The sequence below is a fragment of the Glandiceps talaboti genome, chromosome 21 (assembly GCF_964340395.1).
Source record: "Glandiceps talaboti chromosome 21, keGlaTala1.1, whole genome shotgun sequence".
In the NCBI taxonomy this organism is placed as follows: Eukaryota; Metazoa; Hemichordata; class Enteropneusta; family Spengelidae; genus Glandiceps; species Glandiceps talaboti.
The window spans coordinates 2,111,718-2,129,329 of NC_135569.1; the positions used below are offsets into that span (position 1 = coordinate 2,111,718).

Below are 17,612 nucleotides of genomic sequence, written 5' to 3' on the forward strand. Positions count from 1 at the left end.
CACAACGAAAAAAGTCAGAAATACCAACAGGTGTACGAATACATGACTTAATATCAACATACATTGAGCGTAGAACTGAGAAAAGTTTTCCTTTCATCCCTACTTTAGCAAGTTTATAAAACAACATATAATGATTAACTCTGTCAAAGGCTTTCTCAAAATCTACGAACGCACAATAAAGTTTGCCACTAAGAGAAAGATAACGATTGATAATAGAAGATAAAATATACACATTATCTATGGTAGAATAATTTTTCCTAAATCCGGCTTGTAATTCAACTATTGGGTAATACTGCTCAACCCACGCAAGCAATCTCTGATAAATGATATCGCTAAAGATTTTCGTTATGGTCGGCAAAAGGGTTATACCTCTATAATTATTTACGCAATCCTTGGACCCTTTTTTGTGAAGCGGAACAATCAAACCTTTCACCCACTGCCCGGGAAAAGACCCCGTAGAGAGAATTTTGTTGAAGAGTACAAGAAGTAAAATTTTGAAATCCGTTGGAACATGTTTAAATATTTCTGGTGCAATTCCGTCATGACCTGGGGCCTTATTAACTTTTAAACGATTAATTGAACTGTCTAGTTCGTCACTAGTAATTTCATGGTCAAGGATATCAGTGTCGACATCAAGGTCAAAATCAGAGTTACTATCTAACCCTTCTAAGAATTCTTTTACTTCTTCTAGAAATGAATCATTGATTGAAGAAGACTGAGCACCAGAATCAGAAAAAAGTTGTGAAAAAAAGTTAAACCAATCTTCTAGTTGAATATTCCTGGATGGCCTTGCAGCCTTAGTTTTTAACAAAGACCAAAACTCACTTGAGTTAGATTGCTTGGCGGCATTGAGCAGTTTACGCTTCTCCAGTTCTGTGAAATTCTTCTTCTTATCTCTAATAAGAGATTGATACGATCTACGGAAATCTAGATAGTTATTCAAACTAGCATGTGTCCTCTTATTACGAAAATAATTAAGAGCTCGACGAACTTGTTTTTTCATAGCATGACACTCCTCATCAAACCAGGTGCTCTGTTTACGCTGTACATTATCTCTCGTTAGGAATTGTTTTCGTTTCATACACTCAGACGCATTGCATAACATTTCAGAAAGAACGTCAGCAGCTCTTGAAATACCATTAGAATCTAAATGAGCAAAGAAGTCATTTGATAAACTTTGAAACCGTTCCCCTGTCCAAAAGGAGTTAAACGTTTGAGCAAGACTGTCATTCCAGATATATTTACAACTTTGATCTGAAGTTTGTGTAAACGTCTGAGGACTTTCTACACTTGGACCTGCTTTAAGAGAAAACGTAATAGGCATATGGTCTGATTCAGGTCTATCTGAAATGCTGAAGTCACGAAATAAGTGGAAATTATCAAAATATGCAAGCACATAATCGATAACACTGCAACCAGACTGTTTCATAAATGTAAAATGTCCAATACCATTATCTCTAAATATTCTACCGTTTACTATTTTTAGTCCGGTATTCTTACATAATTGTAGGAGTAAATTACCATATGTGTTAATTTCACAGTCATTTGAATACCTAGATAGCACCTGCTCGTCCGAATAGTTTACATCACAGTCAAAGTTGAAATCGCTCTCATCAGATTGGACAAAGTCAGGTTCTGTTGCTGTTCTGGCGTTGAAATCACCACATGAAAAGAATTTGAAATCTGGATACATTGCCATGAATTTGGCTAGTTCATCTTCAAGAATTTGAAAAATAGAATCATTAGAATAACTCGAACCTTGTGGTGAAAAGTAAACAATATTAAAACACAGCTTTAGATTACCAGACCTGCAGAAGAACCAGATAATTCCGTCAGAAGAGTTACTAGGAATAATTTTAACATCTGTGAGACGATTTTTGCGATAGAGAATACTAATTCCACCTGAATGTCGACCAAATTGTTTCTGTTTTGGACGAAAGTGGTGGTAATTTTCATACCCGTCAAGATCAAAGTTAGATTCTCTAGAACACCAAGTTTCTGTGAGAAAAATGACATCAAATTTCTTTAGGTATGATAGAAAGTCGGGATTACTCCACTTAGTTTTCAAACCATTCACATTCCATACGATAAAAGAAATACAAGATTCGCTACAAGTAGATTTGTTTGATAAACTATGATATTGCGAGCCTTGACCATGTCCCTATTTATCAACGATTTTCCTGACATTGTCAATGTTCTGGTCATAAATATACACATCACCGTCAATAACAAGTTTGTCGTATCTGAGAGATGCTTTCTTTCCTTCTTCCCTCGCTACAGTTAGATACGCGCCAAGCTTCTTTCTAGTCTCACGCACCATGGGCGAGTAATCTTCAGAAATTCTGAGACCCGTATTTCTAAGTTTTTCGCGTGCGGCCTGAAGAACATCATTTCTGTCCTTGTATTTAGTGAATTTCGCTATAATAGGTTGTGGACGCGATTTTGATCTTAGTCTATGCGCACGTTCAAAGTCAATTTGTTCCGCATCTAACTGGAGTTGTTCAGAAATGATTTCGCGTACTTTGTTTTCAGAGTCACGCCAGTTTTCTTTGTCACTCTCTTGAGGAAGCCCGTGAATAATCAGGTTATTTCTACGCATCTGGCCTTCTTGGTGGTCACAACTGGTTTCTATCTTGCGAAGCCTTGATTTTAATTCGTTGTTCTCGGCTTCCAACTCGGCGATACGGGTGTTAACTTCTTGTAATTTACTATCAACTCTTTCTAGACCGGCTTGTATTTCGTTGGCATCTTTACCCACTTTTTCTTCTAGTTTGCTAAATTTTTCTTCCATTGAAATTTGAAGACAGGTAAATTTAGACTCAATAAACAGTTTAAGTTGATCAACAATACTACCAGTGGCATCCCCTTCTGTGATTGTATGAATAGCAACAGGTGGTTGGAGCGTCGAACTTCCCAAGTCGTGAGATTTCTGACCTTGAATACTTATACTTTCCGTTAACTTCGTTTGCCTTGTATTGTACCCTTCCCCTCTTGGATTGGACTTTGGACCAGGGTTGGCTTCTATGTCCCCACATGAAAGCAAGCTCAGGAACAAAAGAACTCTCACCATAAGACTCACATGGAGTTTATCCACTGATATACCAATATGGCTTCCAGACCGCACCCCTTGACATGCCGGCTGTAGAAAACTTCCGATTTTCTGTCTCCATTGGACCAAACAAATACCCATTCTTGCAGGATATATTGTAGAAGATGATAATGTAGTTATCCGTGTTTTGGTAGAGCAAGATATAATCACTCAGTTACTGAATTTGTGAGTTTTCTTCGGAGCGATAAAACATGTGCTTGTTGCAGTTCAAACGGTAGTGCGCCCTCCATAGTAATTTAATCAAGGGAAATAGTGCAGCCTGGTGTGATGAACCTGAATAATAATAATAATAAAAATAATAATGTGAATTTATAACTCGCCAGCTTTCCTCCTGAGAGCTCAAGGCACTCACAATTATTACCCCTGGCATAGATCAATGGCAGCACAATGGCCTTTATACTTGATGGACCGTATGCATATAATCCATTGCATCCTCTATAAGTGCATAGGACTCATTCACATTGCATTCACATTTGTCAAACTTTAATGCAAAGTGGAACTGCAAGATATGTGGTAGAAAGGCAATGTATAGAGGTTGACATTGTGAGCCGTACACGTGACCCTTCAGAATGGAAAGTAAGATAAACTTATTGTTTTTCTAGGACAATGAAATTCATCTATTAAATTCCTTTCACATCATTAAATTTGCGTTAATATTATTTTTTAAAATAATTTATCACATTAATGTCACGAGTGTCTGATTCGATATTATTTTCATTTCGGCAACATAATTACATGTACATATCGATCTGCTAATTCGGATCAGCTTCAGTAAAGAACAAATACATAGTTACTCAGTTTAGGCCAAATAAAAAAAGTTGTTTGGTTCGATTACCCGACCCTCACCTAGTTTTTCACGCTGACCCTAAACTTTTTTTTTCGTATTCAAGAAAAATAATAATAAAATTGTGAAAATCGTGAAGTCTCAAGAAATAGTAGGTGCGGAAATTGCCATCAACTTAAAAAGACAATATAAAACTATTCTTCCAGTCTGTAATGGCTGTACATCTGATGAGAAGAAATAAATAACACAGAGACCATATGGAAAACAATGGAAAACATAACTACCTGAAGTAGACATTCACATATGAAAAAAAAATATAATAAAATAAATTTAAAATAAAAAATCTACCTACCCCACCTATTTTAAAATTGAATGTAATCGGAACCACACAATTTTTTTATGCCTTATGTATGTAAATATGTGCACTGGGACTTTTTTAATTGACATAAAATAACAGTGATGTGTTTATGGATATGCTTGACCTATTTACTCTGGTTAGTATCTCTCGGCACGGCATCCCCAGCAGAGATCACTCAGACACTGAAAGTGAGCCATCAGTGGTGAGGCTGTAGTCTTGCTGCTAGACGTTCGGGCTTTCTTCCGATACGATAAGCGAACAAAGTTCCCAGAGAGGGCTTACCCGAACGTCTAGCTAATGTCATTTTCAGACTTCACATTCCATTGGGATGACATATGGCCGTGGGTTGGACCATGTATGCGACTCATAGTAACAAAGCTCCCTTAGGTCACTTGTATTTTCCTTGGCTGAACTATGAAAAATATTGGGGAATGATATCTAATTGTCAAGAAAATCGTGGAATACGAATTGGAATGGACTTTATTTATTTCTTCGCTTCATTGACATCTGACATCGATTTGTTACTTTCTTCTTTCAGTTTTTGTTCCAGCTGAAAATAAAAAGATATGTGAGATTAGTCTAGATTAAATTGTATTATAAAATATTGTTTGATTTTCATAGACTTAGTTATCCTAGAAAATGGTACAACATTTTAGAAAAACTTAATTACAAAAGTTACAGCAAACAATCAGTTCAACTTAGTGAGTTAGTAAATGAATGAATGAACGAACAAACGAACAAACGAATGAACAGACGAACAAACGAACAAACGAACGAACGAACGAACGAATTTAACCAGTTCAGACGAACTTACATTTGGAAAATATATACAAATAAGTATAAATATATATACAAAATGAATACAAAAGCATCAAGTTTTCGATCTCTATGGAAAACAAAGGAAAGCATAGCTACCTGAACTTGACACTCACATATGAAAAAAATAAAAATGAAATAAAATAAAAATCTACCTCCCCCACCTATTCTAAAATTGATTGTAATCGGAACCACACATTTTTTAGGCCCTATCATACAGACCATTGGGTAAAATGAACTCGAGTGTCTAAGGTAAGTATTCTATAGGTACTGAAAGCTCCCAAATAATCTAAAAAATAACACAATACATTGATAATTACCAGTGACTTACTTCATATATTTGCTTCTTCAGCGTCTTGCAATGATCACAATGTAATGTTGTGGCTTGGACATCCATTGTTAAAGTAGTGTTGAGAACTGTATCGGTTGAAATCTTTCCTGCACGGCGAACCATTATGATCTGATGGGATAGGACATTAACACGGTTAGAAGTTATTAGAAAATAATAAACAACATGAGAATTTTGCAACACCATGATTCGTCACCTGTGGCACTCTTTTGAATAATAACTACCCACAATATGATTAGTTATGACAAATCTGTTGCAGAATAAAGTGTATATATATATACACAGTAATCGGTAAAAGTTATTATCCAGAAAGGCTGTTCATGAACTTCGAATTTGTATGTCGCCATTGCTGTATTTTATCTCAACCATATTAAAAATACCAGAGAGAGAGAGAGAGAGAGAGAGAGAGAGAGAGAGAGAGAGAGAGAGAGAGAGAGAGAGAGAGAGAGAGAGAGAGAGAGAGAGAGAGAGAGAGAGAGAGAGAGAGAGAGAGAGAGAGAGAGAGAGAGAGAGAGAGAGAGAGAGAGAGAGAGAGACGTGAGCATTTACAAAACCCCAACAAGCATGTGAACACAGAGACAGACAGACAGACACATACACAGGCAAGCAGAAACAGACAGACAGACAGACTCGGGGACAGAGAGAGACTTTTCGGCAGCTCCAAGCTAAAACTGTAAATGACAAATGCACAAATAAAATATTACAACTACAAATAAAACTACAACATAAAACCTTCTCTCAGCTATATTTTTAAAAAAATTACATTCCTGATTACATTTGTGCAACCCATAAATAACAATTAAAAACTGCACATAACTACAAAATACGTACCTTTGGGACAAAAATAAGCCCCATAGTGGCACTCGTGCAGTATATAAGAAGTGATGCTAAAATGATATACGATTCTTCTGGTTTGTCGAGTAGAAATGTTGTCACAGGTAAACCAATAAAACTGACAGTAACAACATTGTAGACTGACAATGCTACGTATCGACTGTCATTTAGTGCGGGAATGTTGACTTTTCTGTAAACAAGATAGTGACAAGAGAATAGAAAACCATCAAACCCATTTTTATAACTTACAGATGTGCAGTTGGATAAAATAAACGAAAAGTTTTGAATTGTTTACTTTTCCTGCAACAGTTGGAAGTGTGCTAAGAAACAAACATAGTGAAAATGATTGGTTTAATTTATGATGGAAGAATAAACAAACAGGTTTGAAGACAAAACCCCTTCTACAATGTGTGCAATTGAAAAGAAGGAAGGAAAAGTTTAAAACTGTCAACGTTGAAGGCAGAATCTTGAAATGGTTCCAAATCAATATTTACAGAAACGAAACGAGAAGTTTTGAAAATAGAAAAAAATGATTGATTACACCTGGAGGATCTGTGGGTAACTCGACTTTAACCATTCCCAGAGCTAAATTCTTTTAGAAAAAAAACCCCTGTTTTTTACACGGATAGAACAAGGTTATCGTTTGTTGTGTGTTGCATGTCATACGGAAGGCCATCACAGACCAATGAGATTGGATAGGTGTGTCATTATTTCAATTTCTCTGTACTTTACCTGGTTGTGAAAGTAAGGAAGGCACCAAACAACAAGAGCAAGCCTTTGTAGATAATCAAGGCAGCCGACCATGTTGAATAATGAGATGAATTACAATGATATGATATTTCTTCCGTTTCTATGGCAATGTCATCATTCTCAGCACTGATCTCCAGCTAGTAAAGACATGAGGAGAAAATGTAAGCACTCACACACATATATAAAATCATTATTAGAACTTCTTTTGAAATGAAGAAATTAGGCATGAAACATGTTTATTTGCTTACGTTTTTGTTTGTTTACTTGTTTATTTATGTTTGTTTGTTTACTTGTTTGTATTTGTAAACAAAACTAACTGAGCTTGAGCTCCCTGTGGTCAAACCACTGAGTAGAACACGGAGACCCAAGCCTTTTAAAGACAGTATCTTACAGACATTTACTTCCAGACTTGAAAAGATTATAAGATAATTTCCGACATAATCAATGAGAAGAGTTAAATAATACAGGTCCGACACTAAAGCAGGGATTGTATATTCCCTGGGGGATTCAGGAAGTAGACGGCATTATAATATACCTAGTGATAATGCTGTGCCATGATTTGCTAGAATCAGTCTCGTGATAGGAAAATAGAATGACTATTTCCCTAGGGGAATAGTTCCATCAACTATTACATGGTCACGTGACCACCGCGAATTCAAAATGGCAGCTTCTGGCGATGTCGTCTGCCACCATGAGTTCACAGCATGAGGTATATTATAAAACACATATTGCCTGGCCTATATTCGGGCTATAGCACCCGTTCATTATCCCCTCGGGTGTAATAAACGGGTGCTATATAGCCCTCATGGCCAAGCAATATGTGTTCAATATTGTAAGTGGATGTACATCGCTTTGAACTCAAAGTGGGAAAGTACTGTATCATTTTTAGCTTACTTGGTGAACATGTATTTGACACATATTGTGAAACGCAACCCACTCTTTCATTCACACTTACTTTCATGCCGTAGCGATGTGGTGATGCATATGGCCGATCAACTAGTAACCATAGCAACAGGATGAAGGTGTCAATCAGCAATAAAAGTCCAAGCAAACCAAATAATTGATAATCTTTTATTGACTGTAAGAATGGAATGAGTAATACTTAACAATGAAATTACATACAATCTAAGTGTGATCATGTGACTTAATAGAATTTTGTATAAAATGAACTTTTAAAAGCATATACACTTCATACTAGTATAACTATAGATAGATGTCTAGATGATAAATAGACAGACAAACATACATACATACATACACACATACATACATACATACATACATACATACATACATACACACATACATACACACACATACATACATACATACACACACATACATACACATACATACATACATATACATACATACATACATACATACATACATACATACATACATACATACATACACACACACACACATACACATACACACACACACACACACACACACACACACACACACATACATAAATGAATGAATGAAAGTCTACTCTCACATCTTTAATATCTGGACACAATTTATACCATAGGATTTCAGATAACGTGAAGTTATTTCAGATATAATTTAATGACCTCACGGTCTATATTTACCATTCTTTTCGCCGATTTGTTGGTGAAAATTTTGTACACACGCCAAGTCTTTGAAAACATGGCCCCAAATGACAAAGTGAATCCGGTAGCAAATAACCCTATCTGGATCTGGAGGAATTACAGGAGTGAGTTAGGAGTATGCATTTTATAATATCATGGGAAAGAATTCTTTCAATTCTGAATATTCCAGGACATACAACATCTACTCTTATAACTCATTTAACACATTAGTATGTTTCAATTTTATAATAGTTATTGCTATTGTTATTTTTTTTTGTTATTATTATTATTTCGTTAATTTCAACTTTTTTTTTAAATTTTTTTTTTATTTTTTAATGTATATTTTAAATTTATTTCTTTCACTTACCATGTATTTTGTGCTTTGTAACCTTTAGTAATTCTTCTGGGAATAGGGAACTTGCAAACCCACCATGTTGAATGTTGCATCATGGGAAATGTTATAATCCCATAGTCCTTTGTGTCTGAGCATGCTCAGTCTGGATTGCAAGTTCCCTATTATTATGTGTTCGAATAAATTATTACTACAGCTGTTCCTCCTTTAAGCTAAACTAGCCGCAAGCGGACATATTTTTTTTTTAATTTAATATTCTGTAAGAGGTAATGACTTACTCATAATATTGTACACTCTGAATAGTATAGCGACTTACTCATAATATTGTACACTTTGGTGGTGGGTCTATGTTTCAACCTATTACTGTACTACTTATGGATAAAATCAACCTCTAATTAGTATGTACAATGTCTGATTAGTATGCACAATGTCTAATTAGTATGCACAATGTCTAATTAGTATGCACAATGTCTAATTAGTATGCACAATGTACAATTAGTATGCACAATGTCTAATTAGTATGCACAATGTCTAATTAGTATGCACAATGTATAATTAGTATGCACAATGTCTACTTAATATGCACAATGTACAATTAGTATGCACAATGTACAATTAGTATGCACAATGTATAATTAGTATGCACAATGTGTAATTAGTATGCACAATGTATAATTAGTATGCACAATGTACAATTAGTATGCACAATGTATAATTAGTATGCACAATGTGTAATTAGTATGCACAATGTATAATTAGTATGCACAAAGTCTAATTGATATGTACAATGTCTAATTGATATGCACAATGTCTAATTGATATGTACAATGTCTAATTGATATGTACAATGTCTAATTGATATGCACAATGTCTAATTGATATGTACAATGTCTAATTGATATGTACAATGTCTAATTGATATGTACAATGTCTAATTAGTATGCACAATGTCTGATTACTGGCATTTCAACATATTTCAGTGAATATATTGCTAGTTGTCTGATTGACAAAACTAATACTCCATGTGTACTGTAAAGTTTTAGCATTATATGAGAAGGCATGATAGCTATAATTCTGTATGTTGTGTCAGTGGAAAAATAGCGTTTGTGCTACAGTGTATTGCAAGACAGAAGTAATTTAAAAAAAATCTTACCATACAAATGAAATCATATTCAGATAGGTCTAAACCATAGACCAATACAAATAGATAAATGAATGAACATCCAAGAATAACAGCATTGTTCAGATTTGGACTTGACATTTTAATAACCCTGGAATTGAAAAAAAGAAAATGAAACAGCACATCATTTCATCAACATTCATAAAACTTATCAAAATATATGTATTTTGATATTGATTAACAAGTAGCTTTCTAATACAGTGGTTAGGTTATAATCAGGTAATAATGGCAAAAAATAAGCATACACAGAGAACCTTGCACATCCTAGCTTACACGGGGAAACTTGTACATCCTAGCATACACAGAGAACCTTGCACATCCTAGCTTACACGGGAAACCTTGTACATCCTGGCATACACAGGGAACCTTGCACATCCTAACACTAGGAATAAGAGCACAGCTATGTGCTAGCTGTATGTCTCACAGCCACGTTACAGGGTATATTTTTTCACAGCCCTGGTACATGGTTGTGAAAAATATGCCTGTTCTATGGTTATGGAATACCGCCTCTGTGCCATGACTGTTTTGCACATCCGGCCCAGTACCATAACTGCGTACTGCACACCTAACACACAGTTGTGCACACACATGTAAAAGCTATGGTGGAATAATACCCTGTAGCAACCCTTTTGTTCATATCTGACTAGCATTGTTCACATAGCTGGTACATGGCTGTGGGAAAAAGCTCTTGTACATGGATTTTGTAAAAACCTATGCTGCATTGCTATTTTTCACATCCATGGTACATTGACGTTGGCATACTAGTTACATTGTACACATGTCATATCTCAAACTTTATTATTTTATGTCTTCATGAGAATGGAGAAACCTTTTGCTAGAATTTTAATTGCAGTTGTCACGTTTATGTTATTTACAAATGGTGGGAATCATTTGTAGAACCTTTTCAATCTTTTTGTCACTTTTTTGACAAAACAATTGAAATACTATTGTTATCAACAGAGCAAGCAATGTTTGCCGTCAATTGTTTTTCTTCCACTATTCTCTCTCCACCTCTCCTCTGTCTGTCAGTCTGTCTGTCTGTCCTGTCCATCTGTCCATCCATCTGTCTGTTTACCAGTGCCTGTCAATGTGTGATGGATTACTACTGACACATGCTGTTCAGATTTTTGTCAAGCTAGATTTTCATGCTATTTGATTAGACGTGATTGGTGAGATCTTCAGATTCAAAACAAACGTATAGCATTTTGACTAGTTGTGATTGGCGAAAAAGCAAATACATAACATATAGACTACTTCATGACGGATTCTTTGCATTAACAGTTCAAGTGCAACTTTCCCGACTTGGTGAGCCAGCAAGTTGGGTGTCATAAAAATTGTTTGCATCTCTAAAGCTATTTGCAATGTCACTGATAATGGGTCAGTAAAACTGATAACAACTGATATGACATTAGGGGCTTCACACTTAGATATTGAGCTTAGCTTTGCCTGATGTGTTATGTAATACTAATAGTGCTTTATCACATTTGTAAATATTGCCAACAAACATTATTCAGTGATAAGAAAGATAAGAAACTCCACTTTCTTAGCTAATGGCTTGATTCTGTAATGTGTAGCTGATCGATGGATGAAGCATGGAGCTGACTATATTTAATTGTTAAGGCACCTTTTATCTCTGTTGTAGATGTTGAAGATCAGAAGTATCACGCACAGAACAATTCCAATACTAGCTAGCATCGCCATGGTAACAAACACAGTGCCTGATAGAGAGAATGCAGTGACGACATGATGTATGGATTTGGCATCCGATGGAATACGACCCCCTGGAATGAACGATACAAAACATATCAAAGTAGATCAAACATTTACTAAGGGTAGACTACTATAATCTTGGCTGTTAATTTATCGGATAACACATGGATGTTTCAAGCACCTATACTAGTTTGTCATGTGTTTGATAAATGAGTGCCATGTGTAGGTGACTGTCGAAAGGAAAATATTTACTTTTGTTACAGAAGAAGACATTAATTGCCTCGACTATAGACATATTATGTAGAGGGTATTGACTTTGGAGGACTGTAATATGATACATAAATAGTATTTTTGATGTTGATGCTCATGCATAGTCCATACAGTTTAAAGTGACAGTGTGTCAAAGATGAAAAATGAACAATTCTACCAAATCTGCCATGTGTCCATTGTAATAGCAGTATTCTGAATGTTTCTACTACATCATTGACTAACTAAGAAAAAGATGCTACATGTTCTGTGTAACAAATGGTTGTGATCTTTATATGTGCTATCTTCACTTAATACCTTGAGATCAGTTTCACTGAACTTGACACGTTTACTAGCCATTGCAAGCTTCTCTGGGAACCCTGTAGCTGAGCCTGAGGCAGTGCACATGTTATCATGTACTTCTCTGGGAACCCTGTAACTGAGGCTGAGGCAGTGCACATGTTGTCATGTACTTCTCTGGGAACCCTGTAACTGAGCCTGAGGCAGTGCACATGTTATCATGTACTTCTCTGGGAACCCTGTAACTGAGCCTGAGGCAGTGCACATGTTACCATGTCCTTCTCTGGGAACCCTGTAGGCTGTAGCTGAGCCTGAGGTGGTGCACATGTTGTCATTGCAAGCTTCTCTGGGAACCCAGTAACTGAGCCTCAGGCAGCTAGTGCACATGTTATCATGTACTTCTCTGGGAACCCTGTAGGCTGTAGCTGAGCCTGAGGCAGTGTGCACGTTGTCATGTACTTGTTTCACGTCCTTGTTATGTCATATTTTAATAAAAGTAATGCCACACCTTCTCATCACTTACCCGACTTGTTGAATATAGTTTCCTTATCAAGTAACCATTCAATGACATCATGTCTGCTGTCAAAGTAACCAATTGTTCTATAGCTTCCTCCTGAAGAATATGACATTGAAAGGATTATAAGATGTTACAAAAATATTATGTTTGGAATCTTGAGACTCTAGATTGTTCCGTAGAAAAGATAATAATAACAATAATAATAATATTAGTTCTTATATAGCACTTTCCCACTCTGTGCTCAAAGCACTTTACAATTATTACCCCTGGTATGGATCTATATTGGCACAATGGCCCTTCATACTTCCTCAACTCCCTAGGGAGCATACAATCCATTGCAGCCTTTATAAGCACATAGGATTAAGGCATTCACATTGCAACCTCTATCCTACCAGGTCCCCAATTATACAGCTGGATGGACTGAGGCACAGTCGTGGTTCAAATCATAGACCTTCCACGAGGGTCTATGTTCAAATCTTGCCCAAGGACTTTAGCAACTCAGAAACAAATGGCAGCGATGGGGCTCAAACCTGCAACCTGTAGATTCCAAGCCAGCCACTCTAAAAATTCGCCCGTCATGACTCTATAAAGATGTGGACTTTTCTAATGTAGTCAATTTGTAAACAACGATGTCAACTAACAAAGAGATGACTTTGCACACAGAGTATGATAGTATAAAATTTGTGATTATAGTTAACTCTCAATGAGACCTACATGATGTTTTACAGCCCATTTCATGTTACTGTTCACCGTCTGTGTTTGATTCAACTATGTAGAAACCAATAAGAAACTGTACATACTACACTTAAGATAGCAAGATTGAATGAATACAGTTTCCTGCTACATTTTGTCTAAATGAAATGAACTAAAGTACCACCATGTAGATATCAGAACATTGGCACTCACATGTCTGTGTTTAGTTGTAGTAAGTTTAACATGTTTAAATGGTATATTTGATTTAGACAAAATTTAGCAGAAACTTTCCCATCTTAAAGTTTAGAATGTGTAGTTTGTTATTGGTTTCTGCATGGTTGTATCAAACACAGTCAGTGTAGAATATACAGTTTGTTATTGGTTTCTGCATAGTTGTATCAACTAACATGAAACACGCTGTATGACATTTACACTCTGAGCTTGTCATTTACAAATTACATACTTAGCACTGATTCCTCTAACCTACCGTTATTTTGTTCAATTTTGATATACCCTTGTCTTTCGCCATTTTCATCAAAACTGACCAGACCCTGAAAGCAACATATAGGGGATGTTAATTTAAAATTTTTTTTTATTATTAATACTGTAAACCTGTATATTTTCAAGACTAGAAATTTTTGCGATTTTACAGTCTTCATGTAGTTCACAAAGATTAATTTTCACTAATAACCATACTGGTACATTGCATTATGCAGAAATATATATTTTCGCTACTACTTATTTTCGCGTTTTTGTTTTGTAGCGAAATTAGCGAAAATAAATCTTACACGAACATTTCCAGGTTTACAGTATGCATTTAGGTAAGAAAGCAACACAAATTATATCAATTTTTGACTAGAATTAAAATTTTGTACTAGAATACCAAATAGATATCAGGATTATTGACTACAGGTCATACTGGGTAATTCAAACGACAATACAAAGACTATCTACCAATAATGTCCAATTACTTTCATCACCAGTGGACAACTTGCACTTGCACTTTCTTTTTAAAATTATTTTGTTTATGTGCAAATGTATGTGCTCGTGATTATCACTGTGTTTTGGAGCAGTTTCAAAAGTCGTTCTACGTCATGACAATGACTGTCTACTACATCACTGGTTCTGTTGTGTTCTAAATATGAGTCAAAATGTTCAAAATTACCATTTCTTTCTTCATTTTTTCTTTGATATTACTGGCGCTGGTATAATTATGTTATTCTTCAATATTTTTCTTCATTCAGCTGGAAAATACTCATGACCTTAGGGTTGTCACTACTTGTCTAGTGACTCATAGTGACAAAGGCCCCTTGGGTCATTCATATTTTCCTTGGCTGAAAGAAGAAAAATATTGGGGAATAATATTGTAATTACCACCTTGGAAGTATAGCCACACCTACCGACACACCATGGAATGACAAAGAATCCATTTCTTCTAGAATCAACTTAATCATCTCTGTATCGGAATATTTGAAATCTTGCAGTTTTTTGGGTGAGCCATCAGTCAAGTACCCTAAATATTAATGAATGCATAAAGATAAAATATACTTTAAAAAAAGAATGATGAGAAAAGGAATCATCAGATTAGATCATGAAAAAATATGTGTAGGGCAAGAATGTTTGAGATGAATAGATATTGGACATGACAGACAGACAGACAGACAGACAGACAGATAGACAGACAGACAGATAGACAGACAGAGACAGAGATGGATAGCTAGCTAGGTATATAGACAGACAGACAGAGACAGACAGACAGATAGATAGATATATATATAGATAGTGTTATTTTCCTTTCAACTTAACAATGCTTTTTCACCGTTTTTTTTGTAGGTTTCCACTGAATAATTATTTTAACATATCAAAATTAACATTTGATGTGATGACAAATAATGCTATAAAAACCATTACCTCCATCACCATTGGAAAATCTCTGTACAGAATTGTTAAGTGCCAACGCCATGGACCAGATGCCATCGTATGAGAGTGATCCGTAACCATTGGAAACTGAATATTTTGTCTCGTATTCCAGTTTAATTTCCGTGGATGTCTGAGCAATAAAATCAAATTGATTGCATGATGATGTACATGATGTTACATTAATGATAACAAAGTTCGTACGATTCGACAAAATTCTGATTCCGATTACGCTCAATTTTAGAATATGTGGGGTAGGTAGATTTTTTATTTTATTTTTTGTATATATATTTTTTCTATGTGTGAGTGTCTAGTTCAGTAGTTATGTTTTCTGTTGTTTCCATATGGTCTCTATGTTATTGGTTTCTTCTCATCAGATGTACAGCCATTACAGATTGGAAGAACAGTTTTATATTGTCTTTTTAAGTTGATGTCAGTTTCCGCATCCACTATTTCTTGCGACAATTAACATTTTTTGTGATTTTATTTATTTTTTTCTCAAAGGCAGCTTACGGTCAGCAGCGAAAAACTAGATGAGGTCAGGTAACCGGAACCAAACAATTTTTTTGGGCCTTATACATTGTTAGAGTTTTTTGCAAAAATCAATTTTGGCATGCCAGGTACTAATTTTTTGCATACATATTTCCCATGGCCACTATAACTTAATTGCTTGCTTGCCCGGTTTGAAACTATCCTGGATGTTCATAAACAATAGTATGAATATATTGGGGAAATAAGGCTTTATGCTATTAAATACTTCCAAATGTTGACCTCTGACTTATAATTCTTGAAAACTATGTACATCATTTTCTCACCTTTCCACTAACTGTTGCTTGCCCACTTGTATCCCATGTATTGACATCCATACCAATCATACCATCTATAGCTAGGACTAACTCATCTAACGTGCAGGAGACACTCTCATTTGCGAGCCACCAACCCTGTTTCAACCATCGAGATGGAATCATCCAGACATACTTCGGTCCATACATACCAAGTTTATAAGCCTATGAAAGGTAAGTGAGAAAAACAATGACAGAGAAAAGTGAAGTCTGTCTGTCTGTCTGTCTGCCTGTCTGTCTGGTTGTCTGTCTCTGTCTATCTGGTTGCCTGCCTGTCTGTCTGTCTATCTGGATGGCTGGTTGTCTGTCTATATGTCTGTCTATCTGGTTGCCGGCCTGTCTTTCTTTCTTTCTTTCTTTCTGTCTGTCTGTCTGTCTGTCTGTCTGTCTGTCTGTCTGTCTGTCGCACCAACCTATATGTGTATTAAATGCTCTATCTGACTCGGACTCGACGAATAATGCATTTTGTAATAGAAACATTATTGAAACAACAACAACAACAACAACAACGACGACGACGACGACGACGACGACGACGACGACGACGGAGAATTTGGTGTTCACAATCCTCAAAAAGATACCTGTAAGTAGTTTTTCTCATGCATTGAAAACTAGGCATTCTTCGTGTATCTGTTTCTTGACAAGGTATATATCTAATACATTTAATTACTACAATTCTGCGCTGTAAGCTTATGTAGAGCCATCATATTCGTCATTCACAGCAAGTTGGAGGTCAAAGATCAACACTAACTTTGTCGTCTGCTGTCTTCTTGCATATGACTTACCTCACAAAACACCTTCAGCGCCCTGTCTTGATAAAATGCACCGGCTATTATTCTTACATCAAGTCTCTGTGAAACAGATCGAATAATTACCTTTTAGAATCGTCATGGGAATATGAATTATCTCCATTACACTGTAGAAGCTAGTTAGCTGATAGTCTCGGTTACCCAGACTCTCGCCGCTAGGGACTCTGCCTACGAGACCTCCCCAAACGTCTCGTAGGCAGAGCCCCTCGCGGCGAGACTCTGGGTAACCGAGACTAGTTATAGGCTGAACCAAGACTGTCATCTGACTCGACAAGATCTTCCTAATATTGCTACATTGTATTACCTAGTTTGATAAAAATCATCAATCTTACTAACTTGACTACATTTTATTGCCTGGCTCGATAAAAATAAAAAATCTTACTAACTTGGCGACATTTTATAGTTTGGATCAACAAAAATAAAAAAAATCTTACTAACTTGCGATTGG

The 17,612-nt window shown here is 35.9% G+C and overlaps 1 protein-coding gene across 1 annotated transcript in view; it reads right to left on the reverse strand.

Annotated features, from left to right (window-relative positions):
- Nucleotides 1-4,735: 4,735 nt before the first annotated feature.
- The window catches only part of LOC144451701 (gamma-aminobutyric acid type B receptor subunit 1-like), a 32,723-nt gene continuing 19,846 nt past the window's right edge, over nucleotides 4,736-17,612 (reverse strand). Inside the window, exons 5-18 of the mRNA XM_078142603.1 lie at nucleotides 17,141-17,206; nucleotides 16,329-16,520; nucleotides 15,508-15,646; nucleotides 14,997-15,109; nucleotides 14,084-14,147; nucleotides 12,910-12,999; nucleotides 11,755-11,911; nucleotides 10,104-10,221; nucleotides 8,599-8,706; nucleotides 7,956-8,078; nucleotides 6,983-7,137; nucleotides 6,248-6,440; nucleotides 5,399-5,527; nucleotides 4,736-4,801 (exon numbers count right to left, since the gene is read on the reverse strand). Coding sequence (XP_077998729.1) covers nucleotides 4,736-4,801; nucleotides 5,399-5,527; nucleotides 6,248-6,440; nucleotides 6,983-7,137; nucleotides 7,956-8,078; nucleotides 8,599-8,706; nucleotides 10,104-10,221; nucleotides 11,755-11,911; nucleotides 12,910-12,999; nucleotides 14,084-14,147; nucleotides 14,997-15,109; nucleotides 15,508-15,646; nucleotides 16,329-16,520; nucleotides 17,141-17,206 — 1,713 coding nt within the window. The remainder of the gene's footprint in view (nucleotides 4,802-5,398; nucleotides 5,528-6,247; nucleotides 6,441-6,982; nucleotides 7,138-7,955; nucleotides 8,079-8,598; nucleotides 8,707-10,103; nucleotides 10,222-11,754; nucleotides 11,912-12,909; nucleotides 13,000-14,083; nucleotides 14,148-14,996; nucleotides 15,110-15,507; nucleotides 15,647-16,328; nucleotides 16,521-17,140; nucleotides 17,207-17,612) is intronic.